General features: G+C 37.6%; 1 protein-coding gene across 1 annotated transcript in view; it reads right to left on the bottom strand.

Moving 5' to 3' along the window:
• The window catches only part of GSAP (gamma-secretase activating protein), a 91,327-nt gene that overhangs the window by 28,027 nt on the left and 47,955 nt on the right, over nucleotides 1-15,345 (bottom strand). The window contains exons 17-19 of the mRNA XM_061165169.1: nucleotides 7,135-7,204; nucleotides 6,529-6,611; nucleotides 3,259-3,312 (exon numbers count right to left, since the gene is read on the bottom strand). Coding sequence (XP_061021152.1) covers nucleotides 3,259-3,312; nucleotides 6,529-6,611; nucleotides 7,135-7,204 — 207 coding nt within the window. The remainder of the gene's footprint in view (nucleotides 1-3,258; nucleotides 3,313-6,528; nucleotides 6,612-7,134; nucleotides 7,205-15,345) is intronic.

The following is a 15,345-nucleotide window of genomic DNA, read 5'->3' as shown; positions in this document are numbered from 1 at the left end:
CAGCAGACCCCTGATGGACACTGCAGCAGACCCCTGATGGACACTGCAGCAGACCCCTGATGGACACTGCAGCAGACCCCTGATGGACACTGCAGCAGCCGTCTCACTTGGAGCGGCCATAACTTGGAAAGGGTTTGAAGTCCTTCTCCTTCCCAGTCTCTGGGTCAGATAGTTAATAGTCACAACACAAATGGTTAAATTAAAGCCTTCCTTACTGTATAAAATGAAACTAAAGATGTCTGTCTTAAAAATACTTTAATAAAAATACTACAGTTCTCCATTCTTGATATTCAAGTAAGCTATTGTTTCTACTTTTTTTTTTTTTTTAATTCTTACATGACTTCCTGTGTAAGGGATTAAATCATTCTTAGGAAGGCCATTCTCGATGACATGCCTTTTAAGGTTTTAAGGTGCAGACCTTGTTTTAATATACTTTTTGTTTCATTTTTAAAAATTCTTTTAGAAACCATTCTATAAAGGAAAGCTTTTGTCTTTCAGATGATAAACTGGTATAAACCAATTAAATTCGATGTCCGTATATTAAACATTTATAAAGTGCTCCGCTTCACACTAAAATTATTTGCAGGAAGACCAGAAGGAAAGTGCTCGTCTAGTTTCCTTTTGTCCTTCCTTCTCCAGACTCCTTATCAGGGCAGACATCTTACAAACAGAATGGAAGCAAGTGTGCTCAGAGCAGACAGGGGTCCCTTGGGCCTCATAGAAAATCCAGCAGCAAGCACACTTTCAAAAGGTAACTTGTGATTCAGGTTAAGGGTGCTCAGAGCCAACTCCTATCAGGGAAGTTGCAAGAACAGTCACATAACGGGCCAGGGAGGGAGGAAAAGTAGGGGGGATATGCTACTACAACAAGATCCATTGCAATATAATTGGGCTGGGACCTGTGGTTGAAGTAGGTCAAAGACAGCTGCTTACAGTGAGAGGTATTATGCAAGCAGAGATGGGAAAGCAAATGGGAGTTGTGAGGGCCAAGTGTCTTGTGAACTGAAAGGTTCGATAAGTTATGGGGGTGGGCGAGACGGGCAGGAGCTGGCCAAACCAAACTCAGTACCACCATCTCCTGAGTCCATGAGCAAATCCCTCTGCATTCCTATGGCTTCCCTGATGGATCATGTCTGCATAGAAAGGACAGCGAAGAGATCTACAGCTCAAACTTGCCCTATGTAATACTTCTGACTTGTATATGACACCATGTAGTGTCTCAGAAGAACTCCCAAGCATGTTTGGGAACAGTTAATGGGAAATAACTCTCTGCAGAGCCAAATGCTAAAGATAATTAGGGGAGAGTAGAAAAAAAAGTAAGGAAAAGGCAAAGTGAATAACAAAGAAGGAAAAAAATGAACTACATAAAAAAATAATTTTATGTGCACACACACACACACACACAGAGTTAGAGTGCCAAAATAAGCTAGCTTGTTCCCAAGCAAAGACAGATTGTATTCTTAGAATAAATCAATGGGTAAAAGTCTTGAGAACCTTCCCATCAGTCTTTTATACTTAATTTTTTTAATGAAAATACACAATGTTGGTAAGGTTATAGTAAAACTGATAAACTCATAAATCCCTTGTAATTGTAAATTATCACAACATTTTTTTAATATAAGTTTGGCAATAAAAATCAAAGGCTCTAAAAATTGTCATGGCCTTTCACTCAGTAATACTCCTGGGCATTTAACCTTAGAGGAATAAATCACATAATACACACACACCCCCAAAAAAAAACCTACATAAAAGTACTCACTGCCAAATTATTTTTAATAGCAAAAATAATTTTTTCAATGAGGGCTAGAGACAAACTAAATGTCTCAAAATGGAAGAATGATTAAGTAAACTAAGACACAGGAACACAGTGGAAACCTATGGAGTCATTAGAAATCATAATTATGAAAATTATGAAGTTTATGTACCAACATGAAAATGTGCATGATATACTATAATTTATAATCTTTATTAAATATCCCTAGATGGCCAGTACTAGGCAAAATATGCACACCTATGACAAAGACCAAGAGGAAATGGGGCAAATAGACAGTTACGTTAGAAATTAAAGAACTGTGGGTGACATGGCTCTCTTCTAAAACTTTCTTCACTGGTTTATTGTGTGTCCATTAAACACATTCTTGATTTGTTGAACTAGTGGTAAAAGCAAAAACAATAAAATAAAAGGGTGGAGGTTCTTAATAAGAATCTTTTAAACTATTAATCAAACCTTTCTTTTGCATCATTTTCCTGCTTTAGTAGATCTTCAAAGTTGTCTCACATTGCTGTCTAGAAACCTCTTTTATCCATCTCTACTCAAAGGATGCTTGAAGTCCAAAACCAAGAACCACTAAACTTGCCCCAGTTGGCCCTCTCTCACCCCCAGGGCATCACCATGACCTCAAACGCCCACAGCTTCCCCCCAGCTTCCTGGGCCTGGCCTGCTCTTCGTGGATTCAAAAGAATCAAATGTAAATACCAAGAGGCACCCCGGGCTGCCTGCTGCCAGAAGTTGAGATTTCCCAGCACACAGCAAGCTATAATTAACAGGAGGCAGTGCCAAAAACAACAAAGGAGCTTCAAGGAAACTGTGCTAAAATACTCTCCAGTTTTTAACTACATACACATTCTTTCTACTCACCCACCTTACCCCACCCTCCCCATTGTCTTAGAAACTCCTGTGAAACCACCAGACTGTAGAGATACACTAAGGCTGCCGCTTGGCGGGCAGGAAGAAGGTGCGCTGAGACCACAGAGAGCCTGAACAGGTCACTCTTAAGAAGCAGAAAGGCCGCTCTCAAAACCAGAGGGAAACTAGATAATCCCAGCCCAGGTTACTTAATGGTTTTAAGATTCTGTGGTGTGTGTGTGTGTGTGTTGAGGGGGTGACAAAGTAAATGAAGTGAGAAAAAAAACCAAACAGCTCTCGGGTCCTCTAGAGAAAATCTACAGGACTTCCTCCAGCGTGGACTGGCTCCAGCGTCCACTAGCACAGTGGAAAGTATGACTTTTACATGCTTCATATTCTCTGTCTTCAGAAAATCTCCCTCTTTAAAGAGCACTCCTAAGAATTGCCCTGATACCATCCTTAGAGACTACCACTTAGGAAGGAATGCCTAGACAACCAGCCTTCCCCCTCACCCCACCCTCCCTGAGAGTTCACAATCCCTTCTGGAACTACCATGACGTTTGGGGCAGGTGACTGGAGGCCAGCAAGGAAGCCATGAAAGCCTGCACTTTTGTCTCTCTGTAAGCACTTACCTTCATAAGAGGCAACGGAATCTCTTCTGTCACAAGGGTTATTCCAGGAATTTCCTGTGGAGGGGGGAAACACACACACAACTGCTAAACGTATCAACTACCACCAGCCCGAGCCTTCAGGAAGTATTTTCTGTACACAAAGAAGCTGAGGGCAGCTCCCAGTTTGCTAACCTCTACTTTAAATAAACCTTGGGGTTTATAAATACTAGTGAACACAGCCTATCTCTTACCTCAGGAAGGAAATATTCTGTAAAGTTACGATTATAATAGTTGACAGTATCACTAAACGAAAGAATAAGACTACTATGAAGAAACACAGAATAATGTATTATTTATACATTATTATTATTATTCCATTTAAGAACAAAGGAGGCAAATTACATTTGCACCATCAAGTATTATGATAAGGTGGACACTTTCCTTTTTTTTTTTTTTAACTCCTTTCTCCCTCTTCCCCTTCATTTAAATATATTATAGTTGATCCCCATCTCACTAATGGGATTCTTTTTTGACTTCAGTGGAAAACTGTTCTGCACTTCATCCTCCAACATAATTTCAGAAATAAGAGATCTCCATAAAGAGTTTATACAGCACAATCACCATGGCAAATGTGCAAGAGGCAATTCATATCAGGAAATCCAAATAATAACATTCTTCTAACTCATGAGCATTAAAACAGAAATTTAAATAAAAAAATAAACTGCCAAAATTGCCACTTATTTTGAAAAGAGTGGTTCCTTGTTGTTATGTATATATTAATATCTCAATTAGTCAATTCCTCTTTCATTTCCTAAAAAAAAAAGTAGATGATATATGGGAAAATAGAAATAAAATCTGGTATTTGTTTAGAACTCAAATGTCCTGGGTTTCATTGACATACAATATTCCTGAGAAAAATAGCATCACAGGGATGGAGAAATAAATTTCCAGAATTGAAGCAACCGAGATCTTCACTGTGACAGGAGAAAGCCTGTTTTAAGAATCTAAATGTGCTTCACTTATCACTACTCAGGAACAGAAATTTCACTACAGTTTCAGGTTATAAATAACATCTTAAAATAGGTACAACAGGCCTCATTGTCTGCAAACCATAATTCAGGATTATCTATGTGTAAGAGCACAATATTTTCTAGTATCTTAAAAAATCCAATTCAGCTATTTACAGAAATAATCTATTTCCATATAGTAATAGAAGTATGAATTAAAATTTTCTATTGTGGCAAGTATTTATTAAGAGTATAGCATTAAGAGCATATGCAGATTAGAAAAAAGTAAATGATTTATATCATTGCTAAAATCAAATCATAGGATCATAGAATTTCAGAACTAGGAGAGACCTTTAAGGTAACATACTCTAACCGCAAGAACTTTAAAGCAACGTGGTAAATCCTAAAATAAGCTCTGTGCAGTGGTTTAACTTGGTTTTTTTCATATTTTTCATATTATACTTCTTGTAGGACTTCCTGATGTCACTCTGTATGTCCACAAAGTTCCTCTGCCCCACAAAAAAGGAGAAACACACATGTGAAGAACTGTCTGTCAGGATTACAGTCACACAACATCCAACTAACATATTCTCAACCCTGGGAACTAGAGGTCCTGTTTAGTCTCCCAGACACTGAACATAGGACAGTGACAGCCCGCATTGGTGGTGAGGGGAGGAAGCTGAAATGTACATTTCCTGCTTCTGGCCAGGGTGGAGGTGGGGGTTAACCTGCAAACTTCCTGCCATATTACCACAGAGTCTGCACCTTTGAAGAATGTTCTTCAAACAGTGAGGACCTGGAGAAGAAACAAGCTCAGATCTTTCCCTTATAACTTTACAATGAGCCATGAAAGTTTAACAACTCTAACAGTGAGAGACAAGAAGAAAGGACCTTTGGGAAAACACTACCATTGTGTATGTCAATAATTTAGAAATTAATCAAACATGGGACTTCCCTGGCTGGAAGACTAGTGATTAAGTCTTCCCTAGTGGTTAAGACCGTGCTTCCACTGCACGGGGCACAGCTTCGATCCCCAGTGGAGGGAACTAGGATCCCACATGCTGCATGACAGGGCCACCACCAAAAAAAAAAAAAGAAATCAAACACATCTGAAAGGCCTTTTTAAAGGATTAAATTTAGATAGTTTTAAAACAAAATGGGAAGTGTTACAGTTTATCCTAGTACTTATTTTCCTGTGTCTCCTGAAATAAATTTATTTTTCTAAATGCCTTGTTGATACAAACTTCTGCCTCAAGAGTAAGCATACAGTAGTTCTAACATCTAAACATGAAAGGAGGAGAGGCAGAACCTTTTTCAGGGGCAGCCTGTACATGATTTTCACTTGTGATCCAACAAAGTTCAGTTTATTGAACCACATTCAAGAGAAAATGAACAATGTTTTCTCCTGAAATACTTTTTCCCAACTAAAAGGAAGGGAGTCTGGACCAACAGGAAGAAAACGATGAATGGGGTGAATTTGCTTAAGATTACTGAGTTTAACTGATCTTGACACTCTAGAGTTATCACAGCTTTTCTTCCTAAGGCTGGGGGAAAAGCTTATGAAGGTGCTAATCTACTAAGTAAATAGAATGGCTCTGAATAATAGCAGTGGTCCAGCCACTGCTCATTTATAAAATCCTAAGATTTATTTTCATCTACTCCTGCTGTTAAAAAATCTTTAAAAACTAAAACAATTTGAAGATGATAGAAGCTTCTTTCTGCTTGGTAGTAGGAAGGGTAACACATACACTGTATCTTCTCCTTCAATTCTAGAGTTTTATGTTAAATACATTTGGCCAACAGTAACAATTCACTGTCTCTTCTACCAGAAATCTCCAATTCAGATCCTTATGGGGGCTTCCCTGATAGTTCGGTTGGTAAAGAATCTGCCTGTAATGCAGGAGACCCCAGTTTGATTCTTGGGTTGGGAAGATCCGCTGGAGAAGGGATAGGCTACCCACTCCAGTATTCCTGGGCTTCCCTTGTGGCTCAGCTGGTAAAGAATCCACCTGCAATGTGGTTTGATCCCTGGGTTGGGAAGATCCCCTGGAGAAGGGAACAGCTACCCACTCCAGTATTCTGGCCTAGAGAATTCCACCAACTGTATAGTCCATGGGGTCGCAAAGAGTCGGACACAACTGAGTGACTTTCACTTTCAGATTCTTATGAGGTAAAATAGAAATGAAATCACAGCCTTGGTTGCTTCGACAAGGATGTCCTACAACTGACCCACAACTGTGAATCAATTTTAATTACACAAGAAATATATAAAGTGTTAACTTACTGTATCCCAAGTGAGCAGTGAGGAATATGGCAAAAGTTTATCCATGTTACTTGTCTCTGGATAAATGCTCCAATATGAAGAAGCTGAGTAAGTTTGGGGAGGGGGAGACATGTTTTAATATGAAGAAAAGGCAGTAGACTTTGTAATTCACCAAAACAAGCAAACCAAAAAAAGTTTTCATTGTCTTTTTCTTCATTCTCAAAAGGCTAATCATCATGGTTCTATCTGCTGTTCAGGTTCTACTTTTTACATTGAGAACAATTTCAAAAATTATTTGACATTTACATCTGTCAAAATGACATTATATCACTTCACACAGAACCAGCCAACACAATGCTGAGCACTACTTTTTACTGGGGAAAAAAAATCACTAATAAGGTTATAGAATCAAGATCATGTGTTATATTTCATCAGTCTCTGAAGAGTCACAGCTTCTTGCAAAACCATAAGAGAATGAAGTTTAATTAGCTGCTGACTACAATAGAGTTTAAAAATAAAATGCTCCTATCCAACATTTTGACATATTGAGGCATTATCAATTTACTGCTTTCCCTTAAGCAAAAGGATCACGGATTCAATTTAACATGCACCAACAGAAACACCTACCAATTATAAATTCCTGAATGAGGTCAAATGAATGGCAGGCAGAGATGTTCTCAGAAATCCACTGAATAATCTTTAAAAAGTAAGAAGACAATTCCATTGGTATTTAAATCTAAACCGTGCCCTCCCACCACCAAAGAAGTACAAGATATGTATGAATCTTTTAAAGTGTGATATTTATTTTAGAATTGCCTAGGCATACACTCACTTCTACATAACACAAAGCTGCGTGGGTAAACAGCACCTCATTTATAAATGAGGTCCTCTTCATACAGCATTTTAATAAACGCCCTTGGCTGGGATCCAAATAAGTCTTCTTCAATCCAGTGTTTGTTTTTGCTAGAGTAGGACATATGACAGCAAAATCACGGCATGAAGAGCTATGGATACAGGAGAAAACCAAACTCAACCACTGAGCTTGGAGGCAGCAGACCTGGGTTTGAATTCCAGCACAGTCACACCATTTAATCGTTGTCAGCATGGCTATGCTGTCTTCCCAAGGACAGTATAATCCCTGTTATATCTACGATTCTCTCAATCAACCTCTATAACAGCCTGCTGCAGAAACAACACTCTTTGTTCCTGAACCTTAGAACTGATGCCATGAGGTTTGACTAGCCATAGAGCCTCTCACATTTCTGATCCTGCCAATAAGTTGTCCTTATTTCCAAACGTATCATGCTGGTTGTCTTATTTTGAACAATTAAATATTTAAATAATGTTTATTTTTAGTAATATGTAAATATTTAATAATAATATTGATATTATTAATTGATACTACTTAAATATTTGTTTAAATATATTATTTAAATATTTTAAATAGATGTTTAAATAATATTTAAATCTTTAAATATTAATAAAATATTACCTCCCAGACAAGTGAAATACGGACACCAAAAGAATATTGGTGGGTCGGTAAAAGTTGAAGGCTTGGCTAGTAGGAAGCTGCTGCAGGGCACGGGGAGCTCAGCTCAGTGCTCTGTGACGCCCTAGAGGTCTGGGGTAGGAAGTGGGAGGAAGGTTCCTGAGGGAGAAGATGTGAGTATATGGATAGCTGATTCACTTTGTTGTCAGCTGGAACTAATACAACACTGTAAAGCAACTATACTCCAGTTTGAAAAAAAGAAGATAAAGCTGAAAAAATAAAATGCTCAAAATACAGCTCAAAGAGACAAAGAGTTGGTGTAAAGATGAAGGAGAAATTGAGGCAAGGGACACAAAGCAAGAAGCTCCAAGATATAGCTAATAAGGATTACAGAAATAAATCAGAGATAGAATGAAGGAGAGATAAGAGTCAAAGACATATTGGTAGAGAATTTTCCATAATGAAAAATCATTAGGCCAGTTTGCAATAGAACTCTAAATCCTAAAGAAGATACATAACACAAATCCACAGCTAATACATTGCAACGAAACTATAGAATATGCAAGATGATATAAAAATCTTAAAATATGTATCTGAAAAGGAGCAGCAATCAGACAGCAGACTTTTGGCTGGTTCCAACAGATGTCACAGATGATCAAATACTATTTTCTTTCTTGTTTTTCTTTTAACCTCCCTCCCCATCCCACCCCTCCAGGCTGACACAAAGCCCCTGTTTCCGTTTCCTAAGCCATACATCAAATTTCCGTTGGCTATCTATTTTACATATGGTAATGTAAGTTTCCTTGTTACTCTTTCCATACATCTCACCCTCTCCTCCCCTCTCCTCGTGTCCATAAGTCTATTCTCTATGTCTGTTTCTCCATTCTTGCCCTGTAAATAAATTCTTCAGTACTATTTCTCTAGATTCCGTATATATACATTAGAATATGGTATTTATCTTTCTCTTTCTGACTCATTTCACCCTGTATAATAGGTTCTAGGCTCATCCACCTCATTAGAACTGATTCAAATGCATTCCTTTTTATGGCTGAGTAATATTCCATTGTGTAGATGTACCACAACTTCTTTATCCATTCATCTGTCAATGGACATCTAGGTTGCTTCCATGTTCTAGCTAATTGTAAATAGTGCTTCAGTGAACAATAGGATACATGTATCTCTTTCAAGTTCGGTTTCCTCAGGGTATATGCCTAGGAGTGGGATTGCTGGGTCATATGGTGGTTTTATTCCTAGTTTTTTAAGGAATCTCCATACCGTCTTCCATGGTGGTTGTATTAATTTACATTCCCACCAACAGCGCAAGAGTGTTCCCTTTTCTCAACACCCTCTCCAGCATTCACTGTTTGTAGACTTCTTGATGAGGGCCATTCTGACCAGTGTTAGGTGATATCTCATTGTAGTTTTGATTTGCATTTCTCTAATAATGAGCGATGTTGAGCATCTTTTCATGTGTTTGTAAGCCATCTGTATGTCTTCTTTGGAGAAATGTCTCTTTAGGTTTTTTTCTCATTTTTTGATTGGGTTGTTTGTTTTTCTGGCATTGAGTTAAATGAGCTACTTGTATATTTTGGAAATTAATCCTCTGTCAGTTATTTCATTTGCTATTATTTTCTCCCATTCTGAGGGTTGTGTTTTCACCTTGCTTATGTGCTTTCCTTTGCTGTGCAAAAGCTTTTAAGTTTAATTAAGTCCCACTTGCTTACTTTTGTTTTTATTTCTGTTACTCTAGAAGGTGGGTCACAGAGGATCTTGCTTTGATTTATACCATTGAGTGTCCTGCCTATGTTTTCCTCTAAGAGTTTTTATAGTTTCTGGTCTTACATTTAGGTCTTTCATCCATTTTGAGTTTATCTTTGTGTATGGTGTTAGGAAGTGTTCTAATTTCATTCTTTTACATGTAGCTGTCTGGTTTTTCCAGCACCATTTATTGAAGAGACTGTCTTTGCCCCATTGTATATTCTTGCCTCCTATGTCAAAAATAAGGTTCCCATAGGTGCATGGGTTTATCTCTGGGTTTTCTATCTTGTTCCATTGGTCTGTATTTCTGTTTTTGTATCAGTACCATACTGCCTTGATGACTGTAGCTTTATAGTACAATCTGACGTCAGGAAGGTTGATTCCTCCAGCTCCAGTCTTCTTTCTCAAGACTGCTTTGGCTGTTCAGGGTCTTCTGTGTTTCCATATGAATTGTAAAATTTTTTGTTCTAGTTCTGTGAAAAATGCCATTGGTAATTTGAGAGGGATCGCATTAAATCTGTAGATTGCATTTGGTAGTACAGTCATTTTCACAATATTGATTCTTCCTACCCAGGAACAAAATAGCTCTCCATCTGTTTATGTCATCTTTGACTTCTTTCATTAGTGTCTTATAATTTTCTGTGTATAGTTCTTTTGTTTCCTTAGGTAAGTTAATTTCTAGATATTTAGTTCTTTTTGTTGCAGTAGTTAATGGGATTGATTCCTTAATTTCTCTTTTTAATTTTTCATTGTTATTATATAGAAATGCAAGTGATTTCTGTGTATTGATTTTGTATCCTGCAACCTTGCTAAATCCACTGATTAGCTCTAGTAATTTTCTGATACTATCTTTAGGGTTTTCTATGTACAGTATCATGGCATCTGCAAACAGTGAGAGCTTTACTTCTTCTTTTCCAATCTGGATTCCTTTTATTTCTTTTTCTTCTCTGATTGCTGTAGCTAGGACTTCCAGAACCATGTTGAATAATAGTGGTGAAAGTGGACACCCATGTATTGTTCCTGATCTTAGGGGGAATGCTTTCAGTTTTTCACCATTGAGAATAATGTTTGCTGTAGGCTCATCATGTATGGCCTTTACTATGTTGAGGTAGTTTCCTTCTATGTACTCTTCAAACTTTTTTGAAGAGTTTTAATCATAAATGGTTGATGAATTTTGTCAAAGGCTTTTTCTGCATCTATTTAGATCATCATATGGTTTGTATCTTTCAATTTGTTAATATGGCCTATCAAATTGATTTCTGTATATTGAAGAATCCTTGCATCCCTGGAATAAACCCAACTTGATCATGGTGTATGAGTTTTTTGATGTGTTGCTGAACTCTGTTTGCTAAAACTTTGTTGAGGATTTTTGCATCTACATTCATCAGTGATTATTGGCCTGTAGTCTTCTTTTTTTGTGTTGTCTGTTTGGTTTTGGTATCAGGGTGATGGTGGCCTTGTAGAATGAATTTGGAAGTGTCCCTTCCCCTGCAATTTTTTGAAAGAGTTTTAGAAGGATAGGCATTAGCTGTTCTCTAAATGTTTGACAGAATTCTCCTGTGAAGCCATCTGATCCTGGGCTTTTGTCTTTTGGGAGATTTCTGATCACAGCTTCAATTTCAGTACTTGTAACTGGATTGTTCATTATTTCTATTTCTTTCTGGTTCAGCCTTGGAAGATTGAACTTTTCTAAGAATCTGTCCATTTCTTCCAGGTTATCTATTTTATTGCCATATGGTTGTTCATAATAGTCTCTTATAATCCTTTGTATTTCTGCATTGTCTGTTGTAACCTCTACTTTTTCATTTCTAATTTTGTTGATTTGATTCTTCTCTCTTTTTTTCTTGATGAGTCTGGCTAAGGATTTGTCAATTTTATTTATCTTCTCAAAGAACCAGCTTTTAGTTTTATTAATCTTTACTATTGCTTCTTTCATTTCTTTTTCATTTATGTCTGCTTGGATCTTTATGATTTCTCTCCTTCTACTAATTTTGGAGTGTTTTTTTTGTTGTTGTTCTTCTTTTTCCATTTCCAGTTGTTTTAGGTGTAACATTAGGCTATCTATTTGATGTTTTTCTTGTTTCTTAAGGTAGGATTGTATTGCTATAAACTTCCCTTTTAGGACTGTTTTTGCTTCACCCCATAGGTTTTAAGTTGTGTTTTCATTGTCATTTGTTTTTAAACATTTTTTTATTTCCCTTTTGATTTCTTTAGTAACCTGTTGGTTATTTAGAAACTTGTTGTTTAATCTCCATGTGTTTGTGTTTCTTTTCTTTTTTTTCTCTTTTTTTTTTGTGTGTGTGTGTTTGTGTTTCTTACAGTTTTTTTCTTGTAATTGATATCCAGTCTCACAGCATTGTGGTTGGAGAAGATGCTTGATAAGATTTCAATTTTCTTAAATTTACTGAGGTTTGATTTGTGATCCAAGATGTGGTCTATCCTGGAGAATGTTCCATGTGCAGCTGAGAGAAAGGTGTATTCTTCTGCATTTGGATGGAATGTCCTGAAGATATCAATGAGATCCATCTCATCTAATGTATCATTTAAGGCTTGTGTTTCCTTGTTAATTTTCCATTTTGATGGCCTGTCCATTGGTGTGAGTGGGGTGTTCAAGTCTCCTACTATTATTGTGTTACTGTCAATTTCTCCTTTTATGTCTGTTAGTGTTTGTCTTATGGATTGAGGTGCTCCTATGTTGGGTGCATAAATATTTACAATTGTTATGTCTTCTTCTTGGATTGATCCCCTGATCATTATGTAGTGTCCTTCCTTATCTCTTGTAGTCTTCTTTATTTTAAGGTCTATTTCGTCTGATATGAGGATTGCTACTCCAGCTTTCTTTTGCTTCCCATTTGCATGGAATATATTTTTCCATCCTCTGACTTTCAGTCTATATGTGTCTTTAGGTCTGAAGTGGGTTTCTTGTAGACAGCATATATATGGATCTTGTTTTTGTATCCATTCAGCCAGTCTGTGTCTTTTGATTGGAGGATTTATTTTTTTATTTCCCAGGTTTGTCTTTATTTTTTTTTCCATTTATTTTTATTAGTTGGACGCTAATTACAATATTGTAGTGGTTTTTGCCATACATTGACATGAATCAGCCTAATTGGAGGATTTAATGCACTTACATTTAAAGTAATTATTGATATATATGTTCCTATTGCCATTTTCTAATTGTTTGGGATTGATTTTGTAGATCTTTTTTCTTCTCTTGTATTTCTTGACTATATAAGTCCCTTTAACATTTGTTGTAAAGCTGGTTTGGTGGCACTGAATTCACTTAACCTTTGCTTATCTTTGTCAGCTTTGTCAGTATATACACCCATAAGCAAAATCAAAACAGTTCAACAAAAATAAAGTACAATAGACTGACCTGGTGAACAAAGGAAACCAAAAATTATATCTACCAGAAGAGCACTAATTAAAGCACAAACTGGGAAAAAAAAAACTAAAGCAAAGTGCCAACTGGGGAAAAAAGCAATGGAAATAAAAGTAACAAATATGTTGAGAGGAAAGGAGAGAAAGAAAGGAAAGAAAGAATAGCTATGCAGAGTTAAATAGAGGAAGATAACGTTAAATGTAGATATGTTAAATATAACATATAAATGTTTATATATGTTAAAGATTAACTGCAAGGGGAAAAGAACAGTAGGAAAAGCAAACAAAGAAATATATGTAGAAAAAATAATAATAGGTTTAAAAAATTAAAATTAAAAAAAGAGAAAAGGAAAAAAAAAAAATAGGAAAACTCCACAGAACTGCAAAAGCCCAATGCAGAGGCACAGGTTTATGACAACAATAAAACATGACTGAGGGGGGAAAAAAAGCTCAAAAGCTTAACTGGGTTTCTTAGTGCCAATAAAATCAACAACTACAACAGAGGGGGAAAAAAGAAAAAACAATCCAAAAGAGTCTACAGAACAAGTCAAAACATAGAATAATAAATGTTTTTCTTGAGTCACTGCTATCAGAGTCCCCTCCCTAGGATGCCCTCCAACCCTGTGCTGATCTCTGGACCTGCTGTGGGGGCAGCTCAGATTCTAATCTGGTCCTACTCCTGTGTGTTCTTGCCTCCAATGTCCACAGCTATCAGAGCTAGTGCATCTTCTTTTGTGGGCACTCTCAATGGCCTTTTATATATTCCATAGACACAGAGTCTGCCTAGTTGATCGTGTGGATTTAATCTGCAGCTTGTATAGCTGGTGGGAGGGTTTTGGATCTTCTTCCTTAGCCACACTGCCCCTGGGTTTCAATTGTGGTTTGATTTCCACCTCTGCATGTGGGTCATCCACTGGGGTTTAGCTCCTGAGGCTGCCCTGGAGGGCTTGGGTGTGCCCCCGTGAGGGCCAGGTGCGGAGGTGGTGCAGCTGCTTGGGTCGCAGGGGTTCTGGCAGCACCAGGTACTCGGGGGGGTTGGCGGCTAGGGTAGTAGGAAATATAGTGCTCTAGAAGGGTACGGCAACCAGTACTGACCAATAGGCTCCAGTATCTTGCCTAGAGAACCCCTCTCTGACAGAGAAGCCTGGCAGGCCACAGTCTACAGGATCACAAAGAGTCAGACACGACCGAAGCAACCCTGTGTGCACAAACGCGACTGGTTCTTTTGCCTGTGGCAGCTCTGCCCCAGTGAGAGTTGAGCGTGAAGGTGGTGCAGCTGCTTGGCTTGCGGGGACCCTGTCAGCGCCAAGTGTGCAGGAACATGGACTGCCTCTGCCGCAGGAATTATGGCCCTGTCAGAGTCTTTTGTTGAGCTTCTTGTAGCTGGTGATCAGAAGGCCTCTTTGGCCAGTCCTTCTCCATAGCTCTGCCCGTTAGAGGGCTTACAGGGCTCCCTTGCCTTGGGTCCTTCTCTACTATTTTCTAAATAAGAGAAAGTAACTATCAACTTCATATCTATACTCAGTTAAATGATCATTACAGAAGGAGAGCAGCTTTCCCCAGCAGTTATGAGCCTGGGTTGCTGGCACGGCTGCTGGTAATGGTCCTTATCATCATTTCTTCTCTTGTTATTTCCCTCAAAACTCTCAATATAAATCTCACTCCCTGCTATAAGTAAAGGTCAAATAAAGATATTTTCAGACACACACACACAAATAAAGTTGAATGTTTGGGAAAGACTCCAAGGCATATCTCTAAAAACACTTATTAAAAAACTAGGTGTGAGACAACTATAATAGGAAAAACTGCCTGATAATATACCAACTGCTTTGAAAGGATCTTTAAACTATTGACCTCCTTAGAGAATAAAATGAAAAGAAAAGAAAAAGAAAGTAACTGGAAGAGCCTTACAAGTACAGATAAAGCTATGACATTAGTAGTGGTTTTATGTAAGAAAAATAATTTTTAACTCCAATTAGCTGACAAAGAATGGACCTTAATCTACATCAAAAGATAGGGAAATAAATGTACATCTACAGGTTTTAGGTTAAAATAATAAAATATTTAAGACATCTTTTTTTCAACTGATCAACTACCCATTGGTCCCAATCAAGTCTAATGAAGGGTTTCTCCAACTTCACCAAATAGTTGTAAAATTAAGCAATGAGATGTCTGAAAGTGCTTCATAAACTATAATGTGAAATATAAAT

Source organism: Dama dama, chromosome 18 (genome assembly GCF_033118175.1).
Source record: "Dama dama isolate Ldn47 chromosome 18, ASM3311817v1, whole genome shotgun sequence".
Classification (NCBI taxonomy): Eukaryota; Metazoa; Chordata; class Mammalia; order Artiodactyla; family Cervidae; genus Dama; species Dama dama.
This window is presented reverse-complemented; position numbering and strand designations above follow the sequence as displayed.